This window comes from Symsagittifera roscoffensis, chromosome 6 (genome assembly GCF_963678635.1).
Source record: "Symsagittifera roscoffensis chromosome 6, txSymRosc1.1, whole genome shotgun sequence".
NCBI classification, from domain to species: domain Eukaryota; kingdom Metazoa; phylum Xenacoelomorpha; order Acoela; family Convolutidae; genus Symsagittifera; species Symsagittifera roscoffensis.
In genome coordinates, this window is record NC_087067.1 from 59,254,372 (window position 1) to 59,277,200 (window position 22,829).

The window sequence follows — 22,829 nt, forward strand, 5'->3', positions numbered from 1 at the left end:
TTATTGTTTTTCAAAGTTTGAATAAAAAACTTGAATAAATAACTTGAGATATTGAAATTACCTACCCTGTAATTGGGTGCAATCAGAGTACACTCAAAGGATGCAGATCTCATTCCTAATGTATGCCTTTTTTTAGTTCGATATATGCACTTTTTTGAGCGTTACACGCTAGTGAAACTGATTGGATAGTTTGTGGTTAATTTTCAGATGAATTTAATGATTTGGAATGACTGGAATGCAAGTAGACGTGACCAAGTAGACGTGTTCCAGACACTCTGTGTCCCCTTGATCAAACAGTTCTTCCAAGGTCAGTGTCAGTGTCATTAAACAAGTAGAACTTGTGTTGTATTACGAGGCCGTCACGTTTTTAACCTAAGCTTTCCGCAGTTAGTTGCACTAAGTTTGTACGTTATTTTAAATGCGTGAGATGGATCGGCATGATTAAAGTTCATTCATTAATGACATTTTTCGCCTCTGTTTGATTACCTCAACATGTCATGTTAATTTGTGCAAATTTTGTTGAGAACGAAAGCTTTTTTTGTACAAGGCTACCGGACTATCTTCGCGTATGGACAGACTGTGTCGGGGAAGACGCACACGATAGAAGGAGAGTCGGATGACGAATCTCATGTGGGAATAGTTCCCCGCTCGATCGACTTCATCTTCGCAGAAATGGATTTTGTCTGCCAGGGAGTGAGTTTATGTTCTAGGGTCTAACTCATAGAGTAATTTAGGATAGGGTACATCGTCTGCTCGTCATGCTATCTTATTTTCGGCCGGATAGATTCGTGCAACTTCTTAGTCTAATACCAATCTTAATCTTACTCTTATACTTTCTAGTCTCAGGGTGTTTAACTAGTCTCTGCTAGGCTCAATAGATCTAGGGTATACTGGTTTGTTGCGGCTGCTAAAGTCTTCTTGGAGAGTCCAACTAATTTCTAAGTTAAATTCAAATCTCTCTGGTGCTGAAATTACAGTAATTTCAGCACTTACAAATAAGTGGGTTGTTAGTTTGATGGATGATGATTGGTTAGTCTTAAATATTTTATAGGGATAAAATATCTAAATTATAGCCAATAATTAATTATAGTTTGGATCTGGCCCCATTGGCCAAGTAATAGTAGTAGAAACAGCAGTCATAATTTACAATTTCTTGTTGGGCGTCACCTCGAAAGATGATTGTCGTAAATTTCATATGTTGTGAGGTTGAAAGTTTCATCACACGCAGAGCTATTATAATATCGGTGAAATTAGGTTGCAGGGTGAAGTGAAACGAGTATTGGGATCGCCTTTTCAATCGCTTTTACAGAGTTCGCTTAGGAAAACGCACCAGTGTTATCTGATTTGGTATTTTGTGCTAGGAGAAGGATCACCAGTTTTCGGTGAAGGTATCCTTCATTGAGATCTACAAAGAGGAGTTGCATGATTTGCTGGATAGTGAGAACTACCCCTTCAAGAACCTCCACATCCGAGAAGACGAGAAAGGAAACACGACTGTGATCAATGCTCGGGAAGTCTCCTGCTCCAGTGCCGAGGAGGTAAACAGTTTATTAAATTATCTTCCAATATCGCGAAGCCACTTTTTCAACTCAAGTCGCACATTTAATACGAAGTTTAAAGCTTCATTCAAACAGCATCTTGAAATCATAGAGCTCCTTTTCTGTTTCTTGCTTGTGCACGTGAAGTTCTGCTTCCTGCTACCTAGACTAAACCATATGTCCGCTAGAAAGGGTCTCAGTTTACAGAATGTGCGATTCAGTTTTCATGGCTAACCAGAACAATTTTTATTCTAGGAAATAATCAACTGTTTAAACTCATTTTCGAGTAGAATTAGTATTTAAAAAAAGATTTGCTGTCAAGGGTAGGTATACTGCTGAAACTTTCCCCTTTTTTCGTTTCAATTTTTTTCCTCTTTAAATCATTAAATCTTTTTTTTTTTGATTTCTTGATTAACTATCGATATTAAAAAATAACAGAAGTCATAGCAGGATCAGAGGCGCCTGAAAAGGGCTGCATAAATCCACGGCGTTCTCGCAAGGAGATTTTATTTGGTTGTAAATATAGTAACTTTTACAATGAATGGAATCTAATTTGCAAACAATTTATTATTATTATAACCACAGTGCGACAAACTCTCGGAAATCACCCGGCATTTTTTTTTGCTTCTGATACGTCTCTGCCTGGTCATCAAGGAGTGCGGATTATAATAGACCTCGGAACATGATCTAACCACTATGAGTTTAAAACTTGATCAGTTCTTGAGGCAGTTCAATTGATGTTTGGTTTAATTGAAGCAATTGTCTCGTAATCGGGAAGTATTTTTCCGCGTAAACTCTCTCTCTCTCTCTCTCTCTCTCTCTCTCTTTCTCTGGTATTCACCCTGTTAGGGTCCTCCATGTCGCTTTCTACAGCTCCTGGTCATATGTCTCGCTAGGTTGGTTGCGGAGATCATTTTATTGCACAGTGCTTCCCGTGATTCTTCAGGTTTGTTTTCGTTGGGAATTTGGCGTGGCATTTGATGCACGTATGTTCCACGTTGTTCTCTCTGTGCATTCTTCTTATGTGCACTGCCCGACCAGCTCTAGATTTGCAGACTTTCTCGCAGTGACTTCACACGAGATTGACGCTTTCCTTTCTTTGTGAGCGTTCTAATTTGTGGCTAGTGTTTGCTGATCGGTTAGCGTCGTCTATTAGTATGACTCTGTTTTCGTTCCAATCTTAATTGCAAATAAAAGTGCTCAGTTGGTTGCAATTGTGCTATAGTCACAATCTGTCTCCGTGGAAATTCCTTGGCAACTGATTTCTGCTAATTTGTGGCTAGTGTTTGCTGATAGGTTGGCGTCGTGTATTAGTATGACTCTGTTTTCATTCCAATCTTAATTGCAAATAAAAGTGCTCAGTTGGTTGCAATTGTGCTATAGTCACAATCTGTCTCCGTGGAAATTCCTTGGCAACTGATTTCTGCTAATTTGTGGCTAGTGTTTGCTGATAGGTTGGCGTCGTCTATTAGTATGACTCTGTTTTCGTTCCAATCTTAATTGCAAATTAAAGTACTCAGTTGGTTGCAATTGTGCTATAGTCACAATCTGTCTCCGTGGAAATTCCTTGGCAACTGATTTCTGCTAATTTGTGGCTAGTGTTTGCTGATAGGTTGGCGTCGTGTATTAGTATGACTCTGTTTTCATTCCAATCTTAATTGCAAATAAAAGTGCTCAGTTGGTTGAACTTGTGCTATAGTCACGATCTGTCGCAGTGGAAAATTCATTGCATCTGATTTCTGCTAATTTGTGGCTAGTGTTTGCTGATCGGTTAGCGTCGTCTATTAGTATGACTCTGTTTTCGTTCCAATCTTAATTGCAAATAAAAGTGCTCAGTTGGTTGCAATTGTGCTATAGTCACAATCTGTCTCCGTGGAAATTTCATGGCAACTGATTTCTGTTAATTTGTGGCTAGTGTTTGCTGATCGGTTAGCGTCGTGTATTAGTATGACTCTGTTTTCATTCCAATCTTAATTGCAAATAAAAGTGCTCAGTTGGTTGAACTTGTGCTATAGTCACGATCTGTCGCAGTGGAAAATTCATTGCATCTGATTTCTGCTAATTTGTGGCTAGTGTTTGCTGATCGGTTAGCGTCGTCTATTAGTATGACTCTGTTTTCGTTCCCATCTTAATTGCAAATAAAAGTGCTCAGTTGGTTGCAATTGTGCTATAGTCACAATCTGTCTCCGTGGAAATTTCTTGGCAACTGATTTCTGCTAATTTGTGGCTAGTGTTTGCTGATAGGTTGGCGTCGTGTATTAGTATGACTCTGTTTTCGTTCCAATCTTAATTGCAAATTAAAGTACTCAGTTGGTTGAACTTGTGCTCTAGTCACGATCTGTCGCAGTGGAAAATTCATTGCATCTGATTTCTGCTAATTTGTGGGTAGTGTTTGCTGATCGGTTAGCGTCGTGTATTAGTATGACTCTGTTTTCGTTCCTGTCCTAATTGCAAATAAAAGTGCTCAGTTGGTTGCACTTGTGCTATAGTCACGATCTGTCGCAGTGGAATTTTCATTGCATCTGACTTCTGCTAATTTATGGCTAGTGTTTGCCGATCGATTAGCGTCCGTGGTTGAGAGGGACGGACGCGAAAGTCCAAATCTTGAGGTCGTTGGTTGGAATCCGGAGCAAAGCAATTGTTTTACTAATTCGAGATTGTATCTACGTTTTCTTATTCCACTATATAGTTTTACTGCTCTGTCGTTTCCTCGCTAGTAATTGCGAAGGGCAGCTTCGACTCTGTGTATTGTTAATATACCCAGTGCACACAATCCATATTCGTTCTTATTTGCAGTATGTATGAGAATGTTTTTTCCACGGTATGAATCGAATTGTAGAAGTTCGGTTCGTCTGCTAATTTTCTGTAGGCTTTGTTTCCGAAGCTGGAATTTTTTTCTGATTTAAACAATTCTTAATTTAATTGACTGGTTTTGTTATCTTGTCAATTTACCAAGTGTGAATATAACGTTTTCGGCTTATGCTACCGGCTTAGTCAAAATATAGTTTTTTGGTTTATTGGTTTCCGTCTCATTTTCTATTCGCTAGCTTGCAATGCTACACTTGTGTTATATCGCAAGTAGTGCGAAGCTCTGCTTCGCCTCTTTGTTGATGAAGGTCTGTGTGTGTCATTATTACTAGGGAAAGAGGCTTCATCGGCGAAGAAGTTGCTGAAAGAAGACTCGGGATCTGGTGACCATGTTAATACTAATACGTCCAATAAGAACAGTGGGGCTTCAAGTGGAAAGAGAACCGGCCGCAACAAAGATGGAGTTAATCTGGCAGCTTCCATTCAGAATCAAGTCGACAAAAAGGTGATCTGACTCAGAATCTCAAAATTCACGTTTGCTTCACTACAATCCTCGTAGCCAACGAGAAAGTTATCTTAATTTTGGCACAAACTGATTTGTTCGTTTTTTGTTTTTTCCGTTCCTGACTCTTTGTTTTGCTCTTCTGTTTCTGAAGAATAGTTTGACTTGCTATTTGCTTATTTGTTATTTGCTACTTCTTCCAGTGTTTTAACGTTTTTCGCTTGTGCACTTTGGCCTAATGAGCTATTTGTATCTATTTGTTGTTGGTGTAATTTGAGGTGTCTGACTTGACGGTGGAGCTGCAGAAGATGAGATCGCAGTATGACCAAGTGCAGAAGAGACTGATGGAGAAGGGTATGATTGCCAACACACACAAAGTGAAGGAGTTGGAGACCAAGTTGGATACTCAAGAGGAAGAACGAAGAGGTCAGTAGTCCAAATATTGCAACAATAGCGGATTTGTTTTATTTGCAAAAAAGAACGCAAAAAATTTACATTTTTTAAATCAATGTTTGACTTTGGAGCAGTTTGTGTTAGGAAACAAGTATACTTACGCTCAAAGGTCGTAATTTCTTTTGAATTCTTCATATGTTTTCTATGTTTTACTGGCGTTAGTTAGGATTTGATTTACAGGTGTAATTTATCTTAGCTCAAAAGTTATGAATGTGAAAATGTTCAGACCTTGTTTTTTCGAGATGGATTTTGTTTTGGAATATTCAAATACAAGCTGGATTGTGAATGTATCGGCTTCCTTATGATATGATCAACCTTGATCGACGTGTCTTTATGATAGCGGATTTTGAATTTGAAAAAATGTACATAACGACTGTGTGGTTGGTATGTGGCTGTATGTACATATCTAAAATATCTCCATAGGATAGTCGCAACTCCTATGAATTCAAAGATGGGAAAATTAGAACAAGTTCATGTTGCAAAAAAATGTAACAAATAAAGAAAGAATTTACTTTTCATGTATCTTTAAAACTAGCGTAATCCGTAATAAAAAAAGTGGTTGCATTCTAGGTGAATTTGATGCGGAAGAGTAGACGTCCTAATTTCTCCCCCAGCGGAAGTGGAATACAGCAGGGGCAACAGCAGCCTATGAATGAAGTGGAGGTTGAGATGGAGAAGCTGATGCAGAAGAAACAGATGTTGAACAAGTAGGGGAGGCCACATTTTGTTAAACTATTTTTCTGCTCATTTTAAGTTAAAGATATTTTGTAGACGGTTTAAAGGAATCCCTTATAGCAGAACGACTAAATTACAAAAAACTTCATTAGCATTAACTGAAAATGCACTTCTCAAATTTCTGACAAAAACTTGACAAACAATCAGAGTTTTGGTCAGTTTATAGGCTTTTGACTTTTTGGATTGTTTTCTGGCTCATTTTCTTGTCTTAATCTGCTTTTATCAGTGTTTTTGCCTTTAAATAACGCCCTTTCCGGCGAAAAGGTGTATTTTTTCAACCAAGTTTAAATTTTGTTATGAGCCGTTGATTTAGTTATAGTAGGTTCTGTCAAACTGTCTGCGAGTGTCTTTCGTCTTGAAATTGTCAATTTCATGTTGTTGTTAAAAGGTTTCGTTAAGTTGAATTGTAAGACTTTAAATTCATTAGTAGTTATTATAGAGGTGATTGTTTACGAGATACGATAATTCTAGGGAATTATTAATAGCGTTCTTGTACCTCGATCTTGAATCTTTTGTTTGTCATTTCGAAACTTAGGTTGGAGGAAGAGCCAGCCAGAAAAGAACAACTGATGGCCGAAAAAGAAAATGCGATCATGGAGAAAACCCAAATAGAGGTGAAGAAACTTCGTGCCAGTCAGATGTTGTCTGGCCAGGCTTTGGAACTAGTAGGCAAAGTTGGACGACTGGACGCCAGTATCGAAATGGCAACTGCCAGAGGCGACAAGGAAGACGTTTTGAATGACTTGGCCAAACAAAGAGACGATTTGCTGAACAAGCGTGACGTAATTGACGAACAGATTAGAGAAGGACGTATTTTGGGAGATAATGACGAACGTAAACTAACCGAATTGGAAGAGGCAGTAGAAATGCTAGAAGCTGCAATCGATTTCAATTCGGAGCAAATTTCCACTTATCAAGAGAAAGTGGAGGCTTTGGAAGAGTTCTCCGAGCCTAATTGTATCAAATGGAACGACCAGGACTCATAAACATTACTGACAACTTATTTCAAAAAGGTAGTAGATCTTAAAGAGACTGAGAAAAATTTGACTCTTCAGGAGAATGAGCTGCTAGTTAAAGTTGACGAGCAGGAAAAAGTCATTCGAAGCTTACAACACGCTGTCCATCAGAGCAAAAGTGACTTCGACCGTAGGACTCCGACATAATTAAAGAGTATAAGAATAAGATGCAGTTGCTTCTGAAGCAAATACAAGCTACAGCTAGCAAGCAAGCTAACAGCGAAGAACTGACAGCAAAAATGGCAACGGACCCTGTTATGGAGGTGAAGATTTAAGATTTGGAAAGAGAGTTGTTCTACTACAAAACCACAAGTCGCGATCTGAAAAAATAATTGCGCGAACTTGCAGCTTCTGGACTTGCAAGTGCGAATGATCCGAAGGCTTCAAATGGATCCCTTTAATAAACTAATCTAATTCTATGTGTCTAAATGTACACGGTATGTACATAAGCTTAAATGTTAAAACGTTAAAAGGAAGTAGTTGAATTAAGAACGTTAAAAAGGACAACTGAACTTCCGTTCATATCGACCGATGGTCGTAACTAAACTGGTATTAATTTAAATACCGAAGGTCATTATAACATACTAAAAACAAATCACAACATTTCCCACCGGGAAAAAAAAATGAAATTGCAAACTAACTATATAACTCTATATACACCCTTTTTCCCCCTCAGAAAATGGAAGAATTTTACAAACTGCGCCCAGAGGGTAAATACACAGCGGCAAAATAAAATCCACAAATTGAAAGAGAATGTAGCAATGTACAGGTGTCTATACAGAATTACAATTTTTACAGAATACGGTAACTAACCAAATAAAACTAATCCACAACATGTACATTAACATGTACAATTGTATCTACAGGTGAAATTAAAAAGTCCGGCGGAAAATATGGATTACAGAATTGTTTTGTTAAGTTTGAATTGTTATGTCGATTACAAGAATTGGTTCTCAAACTCATCCAATTTCGCTCTCACTTCTGAATCTATAGTTGATGAGATCTCACTATAGTTGTCCATCTCTAATGAAGGGTCCTTTGAGGTCGGGTAAGATAAGTTTGAGTTTGAAGAATTCTCGTGGAGTTGAGTCTTCGTGGTTGACGTTGCAAGTCTGCCCCTCGGGAGGGAGTTCCTTGAAGACCATGACAACGTAGTTTCTGCGACTAGGATCTGTCTGGGGGGTGCCTCCGCTAATGGAGTCAAAAGGTCAGAAGGAGAGTTGACCGATAAAGTAGGAAATTCCGGTGCCTGAGAAAATACAGAAGTTGGCGCCCCTAGGTCGTCTTTCTCTTGCACCACGTCTATAAATCTCCGATTTCCGTAAAATTGTGGGGGCCCACATTTGTGCGTCGTCTAGAAATTCGGGTCTTTGGAGTCACACTGATCGTCTGTTCCGGAATACTGTCTATCATAATAGGGTTGTCCTGTGATCCTTCACTAGTATTCGCGTCGTGTATGACCACAATCTCCAGTGGGTCGTTGTTCTCTGTCCCTTCTGAACTCAATAGTGGGGATTCGACATGACCTGTAATACTTAAGCCCTGATTAGACTCGGTATGGGGGTTTTGAGGTACGTTATTAGTGGTCACATCGTCAAAGTAATCCTCGATTATCCCGTCCCACGAATCTAGATTTAAGGAAGATGAACCTGAAGAAAGTTTTGGAGAGTCTTGAGTGGCCGAGCTCGCGGTCGGTGCGCTAGTCCCTGATCTGATAATCTCCGTTCTCGGGGTGCCTTGTCTCGAGTGGCCGGCTGTTGTCGATCCAGCTTTCTTCGGTGGAGAGAGTTTCCTCTTCCCAGCTAAACTCGAATGAATATGAGTATTATGTCCAGTGGGTGTCTGATTCACTATTATCTTTTTGGGCCCTGGGAGTATTTTTCCTTTTATAGCCAGATCCGATTTACGTAAAACGTGACCGTTGTCGAGGGTAACTGTGTGCTCTGAAGAATCGATGATATCCTTCTTAACCAGATTAAAATAAGGGTCCCTATTTTTCCTGTTAGACACCTTTCTATATAAGTTACCTCCCGTTACTGCTTTTCTTTTTCCCAGTGGATCTGAAGTTCGGGTAGTGTCGTCCGGGATAGTGTGTAGGCTGAACGTCCTAGCTAATGGCAAGTTTTCTTCTGGGTCCGACGTGCTGTCCTTTTCCTCGTCCAAATAGCCATCTTCTGCCCCGTCGTGTAGTTCCCAGTTAGTAGCCCGCTCTTTGGACAATATAGCCTTTCCTTTATCTAAATAGTCAATATTGGACATAAGATTTTTCCACCTAGTGTTCGCTACTCTATTAAAATGCTTTTCAAACGGAGTACAGCCGATCGCCGTTTGTTTTGAGATTCTGAGATTCCAGATGATTTTCTCGATCGAATCGTTTAGAGATGGTTTAGGTACTTCGAATGACATTGCCAGTAATTTCGATTTAATTGTGTATACTAGTCTTTCCACTAGCCCGTTGGATCTGTGGTCTCCGACAGTGCAGTAAATGATGTCTATATTAAATTTATCGCAGAAGTTTTTGAAATCATGTGAAAGAAGGCATGACCCATGGTCGACTCTAATTTTTCTTGGGAATCCGTGAAGATGACAGTAATCGTTTAGGAATGAAATTACGTTTCTTGTAGAGGTGTTATTGACAATCTTGGCCGAAGGAAACTTAGTGTAGCGGTCGATACAAAGAAGAATGTATTTGTTGTTACCCCAGCTAGCATCCAACGGTCCCGCAAAATCCAAATTAATTTCTTCGTTCGCGAATGTCAACGTCGGAAGTTTCGAAATATTATGGGTGCCTAGTATCACTTTAATGTTCTTACCCGCTTTTAAACATTGGGTACATGTTCTCCCTTGATGATAAATTTCCCGGTAAATATGTGGCCACCACAAAAATTCGGCGAGGGATTTCATCCCGAACTGTCCTGGGTGAGTCTCGTGTAACATTGAATTAAAAGTTCCCCTGATGGTAGCTGGGACGACTAGTTTGTTGTCAAAAAAGAGTAGCTCGTCCTTCACTTGTAAATCTTTAGTGTAGTTCTTCATGTAAGTCCCGTGTATGCCCATCGGTCGATTCCTCTTTTTCGTCTCTATCAGATCCCACAGCACCTTGTCTTCTCTAGTCATGATCTGCAGCAATTTCTTCGAACAGTGGTTTTCTGGGCGAATTGGAGAATTCGGTAAATTCAGATCAGCCTTATATCTTCTTAAGAGATCTGCGTGGTCGGGTGGCATTTGAGAGCAATATTATGTTCTTCGGGGATGATCAAAAGGGGTTCGTTCACTTTGTCCATTGGGAGTTCTTGTTTTTTCTTGTTAGATGGTACGAAGTGTCTGTTTAGTAGTAAGAAATGTAAAAGGACTTTGTCCGAAAAGGTAATACTTTTAAAATTAAATGTAGAATTATCAACTGGTTGGCAAATTGTAGTACAATTTTCTGTCCGAGAATGATTATTGTGGCAAATTTTTATCGACTGAGCGATACAAGATATGATAGCAGCAATAATCTTGAGATTGAGTAAAGCTAAAGAGCTATTAACTGATTTTGACCAATCACGTCGCTTGAATTTTCGTTTCCCGATGGGATTGTATTAACTCGTGAATTAGTATTTACAGCGACCGCTGGTCTATCTACAGAATTTACAGTAAGTAATTTAGAATCTTTATTAGTCGATAAAAGGTTCTGAATTCTGTCGAATGAAGCGACTACAAATTCGTCGTCATAATGTGAAATTGGAAGGGCTTTGCCCGAAGGAAGTCTAGATAAAAGGTCCGTAAAGCCCATGTCCTTTCCTGGTAAATGTGAAATTTTAAAATTGAAAGGTAAGAGTCTGTTTACCCAGCGGGTCAATCGGCTGTGCATCGTTTTATTGCCATGATTTGCTGAAAGTGCTGATAGTAACGCTTTGTGGTCAGTTACTATTTGGAATTCTGTTCCGTACAGGTAGTTTCTGAAATGTTCTGCAGCCCATACGACTCCCAGCAACTCTAATTCGTTGGTAGAATATTTCATTTCATGGTTGTTTCAAAATCTGGATGCAAACGCGATTGTTTTCCACTGGTCGTCCTGTAATTGTTCTAGGGTAGCCCCTAGTCCGCTATGTGAAGCGTCCGTTGTTAGTCTTGTCTTCTCTTTTATATCAAAATGGCTGTTTTCTGCAATATTTACAATTTCCGTTTTTAACTTCTCAAACGCTATTGAATGGCTGGTATCCCATTTGTATAGCGATTTTTTCTTTAGAAGAGGTCGAAGAGGAGAGCTTAGCGTGGATAAATTAGGGACGAATTTTACATATTGGTTTATTGAGCCGAAAAATGAGCGAAGTTCAGAAATATTCTTCGGGGTTGGCAAATTTTTTATTGCGTCGGCTTTACCGACCAACGGTCGTTTTCCATTGCCTGAGATCTTCAAGCCAAGCCATTCGATGTCAGATTTAAAAAATGCGCATTTCCCCCATTTCACTGCCATGTTGTTCTTATCTAAGATTGATAAAATTTTGTACACTATTGATTTGTGTTCTTCCAGCGATCCACGCGAGGCTACCAGGATGTCGTCTATGTAACATTTTGCAAACGGGATATTTTTCAACATTGAGGCCATGACCCGTTGGAATTCATTGGGCATGTCTCCTATTCCGTAAAATCCTGTTAGAAACCGATACGTTCCTGTCGTTTCGCCGCCTACTATGCTAAAATTGCACTGTTTTTTTGTTTGATTGCAAAGTTGAAGTTGGCTATAGGCGTTTTTCAGATCTAAGTTACTAAACCACACTCGCCCGTTGGGTTTTTCTGAAATTTGGAGTGCCACGTGATCAATCAGTTCATGGATATTCGGCATTTGATACTTATTTTTAAAAATTTGATCATTTAAAAGCTTGGAATCCAGTGCCAGTTTTATTGAAGTATCCTTTTTCCGAGTGATTTCAATTGGACTGATGAAGCAATCTTCGTCACATTTCTCTAATTTTATTATGTGACCTTCTTTTTCCATTCTTTTTGACTCTTCGTTCACTACCGCGAGTAAATGGAGTGGTACTCTTCTCCCTTTGGACTGTATTGGTTTAAAAGGTGTGTGAAAATGGGTTACCTTCCGATCGTTAGGTATTTTCCCCACTCTAGTGAATAAGTTCTTAAACTCATTAAAAATGTTGTCTGATAAAGAAGGTAAGTTTTTGTACTCACTCTCGAGTGTGGGTTGATTGACCATGCAGATTGGTTAGGGGCGTTTCCTCTGCGATATTTCTATGCCCAGTTTGGGTAAATTGTCGTTCCCCAATATGTTACGCTCGTGTCCGCCGGTTATGAAGAATGGGGTTTCTTCGCTGATCCACCCATTGGACTGTGTTCTGACAATTATTTTTCCCAAAATATTGATCGTATCGTTGGTGAATCCGCAGTATAGGTTTTTTATTCTTTTCTCCACTGGGTGTATCTTGAGATTTGGGTATCTTAGTTTAAATTCATGTAGAACATTCTGTTTTAAAAAGCTTACAGGGCTTGCTGAATCTACCGGTATGTTCATATTTACAATCATGTCCCAGCCGATGCCTAGGTTCAGGAGTTTCTTTGTTTCAAGACCATTATTGTCGTAAATAGTTCTGACACTCAACACCGAGAAGTCGTCATCGTCACTCTGTCGGTACTCATTCCACGCATTTATCACGTCCCACGATTCTTTTTCTTCCATCCACGAACTTTCCAGAGGTGTGTAAACGTTTAAGTGCCCTTTCGTAAATGTATTTCCGCATTTCATGCACGAATTACTCCTTTCGATGTTTAAGCTTGGTTCCTTTTTGATATGATTGTGGTTACTAAAAGTTTTAAAAGTTGTCCCGTTGGTCGATGACCGTGACATATTTGTCAGTTTCTGGTGGTTAAAATATCCCTTTTCATCGATTGGGGCTTGGTTAAGTGCTTCCGACGGGCTTATGGTAGCTGAAAGTAGCTTCCTCTGGGTGTCTGTGTTCTTCATATTGCAAATGAAGATATCCCTTATCCATTCTGCCTCGTCGGATTCCTTGATGTTGCACGTGCTGGCTAGGTCCGTCAGTGCTCCCCAGAATTGTTCGTACGACTCACGATCTTTTTGCTTTCGATTTAGTAGTTTATATCTTTCGAACGTAATATTGGGCGGTTTTTTAAATGCTGAGTCTAGTAGAGTCCAGAAATCAGAGAACGATATTGCTAGAATCTTGACTCTCGGGTTCTTTTGTGTAAAAACTCTTTTTCCTTCGCTCCCTAGGGCTAAAAATAAAATTGATCGCAGTTTCTTGTCCGCCTCCGTTCGTCTCATTCCATTAAATTTTCTTTTCTCTTCGATGATCCGTTTCTCTTCTGCGGATTCGTACTGTTTCATTGTGCTTTTGTTCCTGCTCTCTCTGTTGGCTTTTTCCGCATCCGACTCGCTGCCTGTCGCCTGTTCCAAAATTGGAATTTGCGTCTCCGGTATCTCTGGTCCATGTAGGCTCTCTAAATCCAGATTTTCTTTCGCAATGATCGCCAATTGGAATTGGTCGCTCCATTGGGTCCAGGCATGCGGTGGCTCTAGAGTGTGATTAGGCCAAAAGGGGGGAATTCCACGCACGTTCGAATCATTTGACTGCGCCATAATAAACTAATCTAATTCTATGTGTCTATATGTACACGGTATGTACATAAGCTTAAATGTTAAAACGTTAAAAGGAAGTAGTTGAATTAAGAACGTTAATTAAGAAGAGCCGAAAAATGAGCGAAGTTCAGAAATATTCTTCGGGGTTGGCAAATTTTTTATTGCGTCGGCTTTACCGACCAACGGTCGTACTCCATTGCCTGAGATCTTCAAGCCAAGCCATTCGATGTCAGATTTAAAAAATGCGTATTTCCCCAATTTCACTGCCATGTTGTTCTTATCTAAGATTAATAAAATTTTGTACACTATTGATTTGTGTTCTTCCAGCGATCCACGCGAGGCTACCAGGATGTCGTCTATGTAACATTTTGCAAACGGGATATTTTTCAACATTGAGTCCATGACCCGTTGGAATTCATTGGGCATGTCTCCTATTCCGTAAAATCCTGTTAGAAACCGATACGTTCCTGTCGTTTCGCCGCCTACTATCCTTTTTCCGAGTGATTTCAATTGGACTGATGAAGCAATCTTCGTCACATTTCTCTAATTTTATTATGTGACCTTCTTTTTCCATTCGTTTTGACTCTTCGTTCACTGCCGCGAGTAAATGGAGTGGTACTCTTCTCCCTTTGGACTGTATTGGTTTAAAAGGTGTGTGAAAATGGGTTACCTTCCGATCGTTAGGTATTTTCCCCACTCTAGTGAATAAGTTCTTAAACTCATTAAAAATGTTGTCTGATAAAGAAGGTAAGTTTTTGTACTCACTCTCGAGTGTGGGTTGATTGACCATGCAGATTGGTTAGGGGCGTTTCCTCTGCGATATTTCTATGCCCAGTTTGGGTAAATTGTCGTTCCCCAATATGTTACGCTCGTGTCCGCCGGTTATGAAGAATGGGGTTTCTTCGCTGATCCACCCATTGGACTGTGTTCTGACAATTATTTTTCCCAAAATATTGATCGTATCGTTGGTGAATCCGCAGTATAGGTTTTTTATTCTTTTCTCCACTGGGTGTATCTTGAGATTTGGGTATCTTAGTTTAAATTCATGTAGAACATTCTGTTTTAAAAAGCTTACAGGGCTTGCTGAATCTACCGGTATGTTCATATTTACAATCATGTCCCAGCCGATGCCTAGGTTCAGGAGTTTCTTTGTTTCAAGACCATTATTGTCGTAAATAGTTCTGACACTCAACACCGAGAAGTCGTCATCGTCACTCTGTCGGTACTCATTCCACGCATTTATCACGTCGCACGATTCTTTTTCTTCCATCCACGAACTTTCCAGAGGTGTGTAAACGTTTAAGTGCCCTTTCGTAAATGTATTTCCGCATTTCATGCACGAATTACTCCTTTCGATGTTTAAGCTTGGTTCCTTTTTGATATGATTGTGGTTACTGAAAGATTTAAAAGTTGTCCCGTTGGTCGATGACCGTGACATATTTGTCAGTTTCTGGTGGTTAAAATATCCCTTTTCATCGATTGGGGCTTGGTTAAGTGCTTCCGACGGGCTTATGGTAGCTGAAAATAGCTTCCTCTGGGTGTCTGTGTTCTTCATATTGCAAATGAAGATATCCCTTATCCATTCTGCCTCGTCGGATTCCTTGATGTTGCACGTGCTGGCTAGGTCCGTCAGTGCTCCCCAGAATTGTTCGTACGACTCACGATCTTTTTGCTTTCGATTTAGTAGTTTATATCTTTCGAACGTAATATTGGGCGGTTTGTTAAATGCTGAGTCTAGTAGAGTCCAGAAATCAGAGAACGATATTGCTAGAATCTTGACTCTCGGGTTCTTTTGTGTAAAAACTCTTTTTCCTTCGCTCCCTAGGGCTAAAAATAAAATTGATCGCAGTTTCTTGTCCGCCTCCGTTCGTCTCATTCCATTAAATTTTCTTTTCTCTTCGTTGATCCGTTTCTCTTCTGCGGATTCGTACTGTTTCATTGTGCTTTTGTTCCTGCTCTCTCTGTTGGCTTTTTCCGCGTCCGACTCGCTGCCTGTCGCCTGTTCCAAAATTGGAATTTGCGTCTCCGGTATCTCTGGTCCATGTAGGCTCTCTAAATCCAGATTTTCTTTCGCAATGATCGCCAATTGGAATTGGTCGCTCCATTGGGTCCAGGCATGCGGTGGCTCTAGAGTGTGATTAGGCCAAAAGGGGGGAATTCCACGCACGTTCGAATCATTTGACTGCGCCATAATAAACTAATCTAATTCTATGTGTCTATATGTACACGGTATGTACATAAGCTTAAATGTTAAAACGTTAAAAGGAAGTAAATGAATTAAGAACGTTAATTAAGAAGAGCCGAAAAATGAGCGAAGTTCAGAAATATTCTTCGGGGTTGGCAAATTTTTTATTGCGTCGGCTTTACCGACCAACGGTCGTACTCCATTGCCTGAGATCTTCAAGCCAAGCCATTCGATGTCAGATTTAAAAAATGCGTATTTCCCCCATTTCACTGCCATGTTGTTCTTATCTAAGATTAATAAGATTTTGTACACTATTGATTTGTGTTCTTCCAGCGATCCACGCGAGGCTACCAGGATGTCGTCTATGTAACATTTTGCAAACGGGATATTTTTCAACATTGAGTCCATGACCCGTTGGAATTCATTGGGCATGTCTCCTATTCCGTAAAATCCTGTTAGAAACCGATACGTTCCTGTCGTTTCGCCGCCTACTATCCTTTTTTCCGAGTGATTTCAATTGGACTGATGAAGCAATCTTCGTCACATTTCTCTAATTTTATTATGTGACCTTCTTTTTCCATTCGTTTTGACTCTTCGTTCACTGCCGCGAGTAAATGGAGTGGTACTCTTCTCCCTTTGGACTGTATTGGTTTAAAAGGTGTGTGAAAATGGGTTACCTTCCGATCGTTAGGTATTTTCCCCACTCTAGTGAATAAGTTCTTAAACTCATTAAAAATGTTGTCTGATAAAGAAGGTAAGTTTTTGTACTCACTCTCGAGTGTGGGTTGATTGACCATGCAGATTGGTTAGGGGCGTTTCCTCTGCGATATTTCTATGCCCAGTTTGGGTAAATTGTCGTTCCCCAATATGTTACGCTCGTGTCCGCCGGTTATGAAGAATGGGGTTTCTTCGCTGATCCACCCATTGGACTGTGTTCTGACAATTATTTTTCCCAAAATATTGATCGTATCGTTGGTGAATCCGCAGTATAGGTTTTTTATTCTTTTCTCCACTGGGTGTATCTTGAGATTTGGGTATCTTAGTTTAAATTCATGTAGAACATTCTGTTTTAAAAAGCTTACAGGGCTTGCTGAATCTACCGGTATGTTCATATTTACAATCATGTCCCAGCCGATGCCTAGGTTCAGGAGTTTCTTTGTTTCAAGACCATTATTGTCGTAAATAGTTCTGACACTCAACACCGAGAAGTCGTCATCGTCACTCTGTCGGTACTCATTCCACGCATTTATCACGTCGCACGATTCTTTTTCTTCCATCCACGAACTTTCCAGAGGTGTGTAAACGTTTAAGTGCCCTTTCGTAAATGTATTTCCGCATTTCATGCACGAATTACTCCTTTCGATGTTTAAGCTTGGTTCCTTTTTGATATGATTGTGGTTACTGAAAGATTTAAAAGTTGTCCCGTTGGTCGATGACCGTGACATATTTGTCAGTTTCTGGTGGTTAAAATATCCCTTTTCATCGATTGGGGCTTGGTTAAGTGCTTCCGACGGGCTTATGGTAGCTGAAAGTAGCTTCCTCTGGGTGTCTGTGTTCTTCATATTGCAAATGAAGATATCCCTTATCCATTCTGCCTCGTCGGATTCCTTGATGTTGCACGTGCTGGCTAGGTCCGTCAGTGCTCCCCAGAATTGTTCGTACGACTCACGATCTTTTTGCTTTCGATTTAGTAGTTTATATCTTTCGAACGTAATATTGGGCGGTTTGTTAAATGCTGAGTCTAGTAGAGTCCAGAAATCAGAGAACGATATTGCTAGAATCTTGACTCTCGGGTTCTTTTGTGTAAAAACTCTTTTTCCTTCGCTCCCTAGGGCTAAAAATAAAATTGATCGCAGTTTCTTGTCCGCCTCCGTTCGTCTCATTCCGTTAAATTTTCTTTTCTCTTCGTTGATCCGTTTCTCTTCTGCGGATTCGTACTGTTTCATTGTGCTTTTGTTCCTGCTCTCTCTGTTGGCTTTTTCCGCGTCCGACTCGCTGCCTGTCGCCTGTTCCAAAATTGGAATTTGCGTCTCCGGTATCTCTGGTCCATGTAGGCTCTCTAAATCCAGATTTTCTTTCGCAATGATCGCCAATTGGAATTGGTCGCTCCATTGGGTCCAGGCATGCGGTGGCTCTAGAGTGTGATTAGGCCAAAAGGGGGGAATTCTACGCACGTTCGAATCATTTGACTGCGCCATAATAAACTAATCTAATTCAATGTGTCTATATGTACACGGTATGTACATAAGCTTAAATGTTAAAACGTTAAAAGGAAGTAGTTGAATTAAGAACGTTAAAAAGGACAACTGAACTTCCGTTCATATCGACCGATGGTCGTAACTAAACTGGTATTAATTTAAATACCGAAGGTCATTATAACATACTAAAAACAAATCACAACACCCTTGCCTGGGCCCTAAGTCAACTGTCTAATGGAAATATGATGAATAAAATATTTTGCATCGGATGAGGTTGTAAACAGTAGACCGAATACTGGTTCGCACCAAGGGCAACAACTACTGCGGGACAATCAAAAAGACTCACCCGAAATAGGACTCCTCATTCAGTGCAATCTAATGTTACGAGACCTGAAAAAGTTCACAGTTCGAGGGATACGAATGCAGCTTCGAAACTTTTGGGCTCAACTGCAAATGCGGCGTCGTTTACTGGAAGGAACAGTCAAAACTGTGTATCAGTTGTGAACTCTAGGAAAGAGTTGAGAGAAATTGCAGTGCCAGAGTCTATTTCGAAATCCACATTCAGAAATGAAGCGACATTTCAGACGCACACACCGACAGATAGTATGCAAAAGGATTCGGTCGACGAATAAATCATTGTCAGAAGCTCAATTTCAAAATGTTTGCTTGCTCTGTAGTGCCACGCGCGTCCATGTTGAAAAACTTAGTTTGTGTTTTTTGAGTTTAAATTGTTTTTAATGAACATGTATAAATAAAGTTGTTCCTTTCACTGTACAGAAATTTATACTTTCTTCTCTATCTATCTTTTTTTAGCAGTTGAAAGATGCATTTTTGGTGAAACATTTCGATATTGGACCAAAACGAACTTAAATTTTCACTTCTTCTGAGCGAGTGGTGTCCGTTTTTTTTTCGTTTCAGAAAATTGTCTTGAAAATAAATTCATGCTCCTGTGTAATTTTAGCCTCTGAGAACGAAACTTATCAGGCAACAAAATGCCCGACTGTTAATTTTTAGCTTCCATCCAAACGTGATACAATCCTTGAACTACCGGCGTAATAAAAAGCAAGTTTGGGTTATTTTTTATCCGAAACAGTTTTTTCTTATAAACTGCTTAAAGTTTGAAACCCGCTATTTTCAGCTCTCTGTGTCCTTTAATTTTCCAATTTTTGGTAAAGTGGTTTTGTCCCAATTAATCTGTTCTTCATTTTCAATTTAGGATATTCAAATCTGAAGGGATTTCCACAAATAGGTGATATTTTAATCCAAAAATTGTATTTGAGTGTTGGACGTTTTGGAATTTTTATCTGTTTTTGGAAGAATCGTGGTGTTGGCGTTTCTAAATTGATTTGAGGGCACGTAGACTAATTGAGCTCGAGACACTGCAATTACTCTCGACAAATTTGAGAAATACTGCAATTAAATATAAATAACTACTTAATTACAAAGAAGGAAATGCAATATTTCTTTTGTTAAAAGGGATTCAATCTTGATCATTAAACAGCAAAAGTATAAAATTCACAAAAAATAAGATCGACTTTTAGGTTTAAAAGTGGATTTCAATTTTCAGATTTCACAGCGGAGTAAAATATTTGACAATTGATCTTTTTGTCAAACTGGAATAACTGTCTCAAAAAAGTCAATCATAAATGTTTCTTGAAGTTTAAATAATTTTAAGGACATATACTGCTTTCTTCGAAATTCAAATAGAGTCAGTATTTTTATTATTTTCTGTTTTCTTGCGTTCATTGACTCTGTTTTGGTTATTTTTTCGGATTATAGTAAGTCATGTTTCTTTTTCTTCAGGGGGGGGATTGGGAGGGGGGCGGAGAAAGGTAAGGAGAGAGCCAGCTGTCCGTTTTGGTTTTTTTTTCCCGGATTAAGGTAAGTTATATTTTTTTTCGGGGGGGGGGGGGCGGAGAAAGGTGAGGTGTTGAATCTAGTATCTTGGTGGTGTGGCTACTAGCTTCTTGTAAATTTGAACATACAGAAATAACAGTTAAACTAGCATAAAATTGGATTGTGACTCTTCGCTCCGTAATTTAGGATGCTATCGTTTCTCTCGAAAACAGTGAAAAGTTTTAAAAGAGTTAAATGTGATGTATCACTCTGACTTAATTTTGGCAACTATTTTTGCATTATAAAAAAAAACAGCTTATGTTAGAAAAAAAAACTCTGCTCAAGATAAATATAGTTTTCATCTTCGCAGTAAGCAAGGGGTATTGCAATCGCGTTATGGGATTTTCCCCGTGAATAACTTTGTTCACTGGATGAATGTTTGCGTTTTAAAGGCCCGTTGTAATCGAATTTTTTTTGCATGCTTGCGTAAATTTACCAACTCCAGTTTCAGTATATCAGTTTTTTGTTCGTTTTTTTTTTAAGAGTCGATGAATGTAAAAAGGATTTTTTTAAGACTAATGAACGTTGTGAAGATTCTTTTATAAGTTTTGCTGATTTTGTTTTTTTTCTGTTTCCAGGAAAAAATTTTACAATATTGATGCACTTAGATCTATATGCAATTTTTGAGTTCAATTGAAATTCATCTGCTGAAAGTGATGTAATTAGCACTCTCCGAATACGAATGTGGAAATGGCCGAAATGTGGGCAATGATGTCATTAGTCATGGATACTGGAAATAAATCTCAGGCAATAGATAAATTTTGGCATTTTCTATCGATCATAACATCATATAACATTTTTATCATCTGCTTAATTCGATACAAATCGGGGCTCTTTTTCCTCCCCCCCCCCCACAAGAAAAAACCTATCCAAAAACACCTTCTGCTATTGTTAATACTTCTACTCACTCCGGAAGTGTAAACCTCAAGGTAGTACTAAATACAAAACCAGCCGCAGAGTTTGAGTTCAGATTCTGATATAGAAGTAATACCTCCAGATAAAGTTATTCCGAAAAAGACTAATTTGAAAAAACTAAACACTGTTATTTCATTTCGTGATCAATTCCCCGGTTTGTCTTATCCCCTTGTGCAATAAGGTGAATGGATTTTTTCAATAGTGCCTACTGATAGTCGAATAGTTAAGGAAGTTGATTACCCAAAGATTAAATTTAAAATTAAATTAAAGGACCCGATACTGAAAACGATCCCTGACGCGATACGAGAAAAGGACCCACTGGCCAAGGACATTATCACCAGACTGGGGCAATATTACGCTCAACATTTCAACGAGTTTGATGTGCGCGAAAATTGTTTGTGGATGGATGGTCGACTGGCCATACCAAAGGATATGTCATCAGCAGTGTTAAACCGATTGCATCACAAGCATCACGGGCGGGACAAAATGTTTTGGGCGGCGAAGGATGTCTGGATACCGCTCATGCATAGGAACTTTACGGCCACAGCAAAATACTGTAAAAGCTGCCTAGAAGCAGGTAGAAACCTTAAACTGGACATTCCAAAAAATGATATGGGGGACACATATGTACCTAGGGAGCCTAATGATCTTCTTCAATTGAATTTCTGGGGTCCTGTAAATTACGTACGGGGTCGAAAGACACATGTTCTAGTAGCGGTAGACACGTTCTTACATCGGCCGTCGGCCTTTGTCTGTTCAAGTAACAAATCTAAAAATGTATTAAAATTCCTAAGGAAATACATAAATACACATGGGCACCCAACGAAACTACATATAGATCAAGCAACCGGATTCTTTTCGAGTGATATACAAAATTTTTGCAAGTACGAGGACAATGAACTTATAAAATCTCCTGTTAGGGATCATTGCCCTACGGGGATGATCGAAAGGACCATTGGCTCGATAAAAAACTACGTCCTAACATATCTACAGGAAAATAAGAACCATAAATTTGGATTGATGATCTCCCGTGCCCTAAGCACCCTACGATTTGTGCCGCACTCTCAAACTAAATTAACGCCATTTGAGGCTTATCATGGAAGAGAAGCAAATACCGCCTTCGAAATTTGACGAAAAAAAACCATCGTTGAAAAACCTAAATTGGAAAAATGTCTTTAATTAGAAATTGTCATGTTTAGACAAGGCGAGTGGTCTACCCGAAGTGGAACTGAACATCGATTGGGAGAAGCATAGTGATTTCGTGTACGCCCTGGAAAACTGCAAGACGCCAAATGACTTGGATGAGAACGAGCTAATTGAGACTGATGTGGACCCTAAGGCAAAAGAGGCGGATCCTAAGGCACACGAGTTACCTAAGGCACCAGAGTGGCTTAAGCGACATAAGGCAAGTACCACGACGGTGTACCAGCGGACCGGGGAAAGTGACCCAAAAGATCCAAGAAGGTATGAACGTTTTCCATTAAAAATTGAAAAATTGAGAAAACATACGGTGCAAATGAAAAAAGGATCGTTACTAAGGCAAAGTGGTAGTTCGATTAGATCGACGGCTGAAGAAAGCCGAATTGAGAAGGGGACCGACGCTAATACCCCGGGTCCGAGCAAAACAACGGAACCTAAAAGTCAGGCGGAAAAGTGGATCATTCTGAAATGAGAAAAGGGCGCAAACAAACAGTGAGAACCGAAAAATAAAAAAAAGAGAATAGTCGAAAGCAGCAAAGACAAGAGCGACGAAGAGGAGGAGAGCGAATGCGCAGTCAGGAGGCGAGAAGGCAAAGCCGAGAAAACTACAGCGAGCGGGGCGGACGAACCGTCGGGAACGGAAAACGCGAAAATGCCGAAAACCGTCGGTAACAAAAGAGAGCTGAGCGAGGAGGCAACGCGCCGATCGACGCGACAACGTAGAGGAGTAAACAAAATGGGTGGACAGATGATTCACCGTATCGAGCACAAATTAGAAGAAAACT

General features: G+C 39.7%; 1 protein-coding gene across 2 annotated transcripts; it reads left to right on the forward strand.

The window, feature by feature from the left end:
- The first annotated feature begins 205 nt into the window (after window positions 1-205).
- Window positions 206-7,668, forward strand: LOC134848501 (kinesin-like protein KIF27). Of its 2 annotated transcripts, none has more exons than XM_063865975.1 (7): window positions 206-307; window positions 548-693; window positions 1,362-1,538; window positions 4,679-4,851; window positions 5,127-5,274; window positions 5,872-6,008; window positions 6,572-7,660. In XM_063865975.1, exons 6-7 carry the CDS (start codon window positions 5,881-5,883, stop codon window positions 7,020-7,022), a joined length of 579 nt encoding a protein of 192 aa, XP_063722045.1. In that variant the 5' UTR covers window positions 206-307; window positions 548-693; window positions 1,362-1,538; window positions 4,679-4,851; window positions 5,127-5,274; window positions 5,872-5,880; the 3' UTR covers window positions 7,023-7,660. The 2 variants fall into 2 exon arrangements, with proteins under 2 accessions (XP_063722045.1, XP_063722046.1); XM_063865976.1 differs by having other exon boundaries at window positions 212-307; window positions 6,572-7,668.
- The last annotated feature ends 15,161 nt before the right edge of the window (window positions 7,669-22,829 follow it).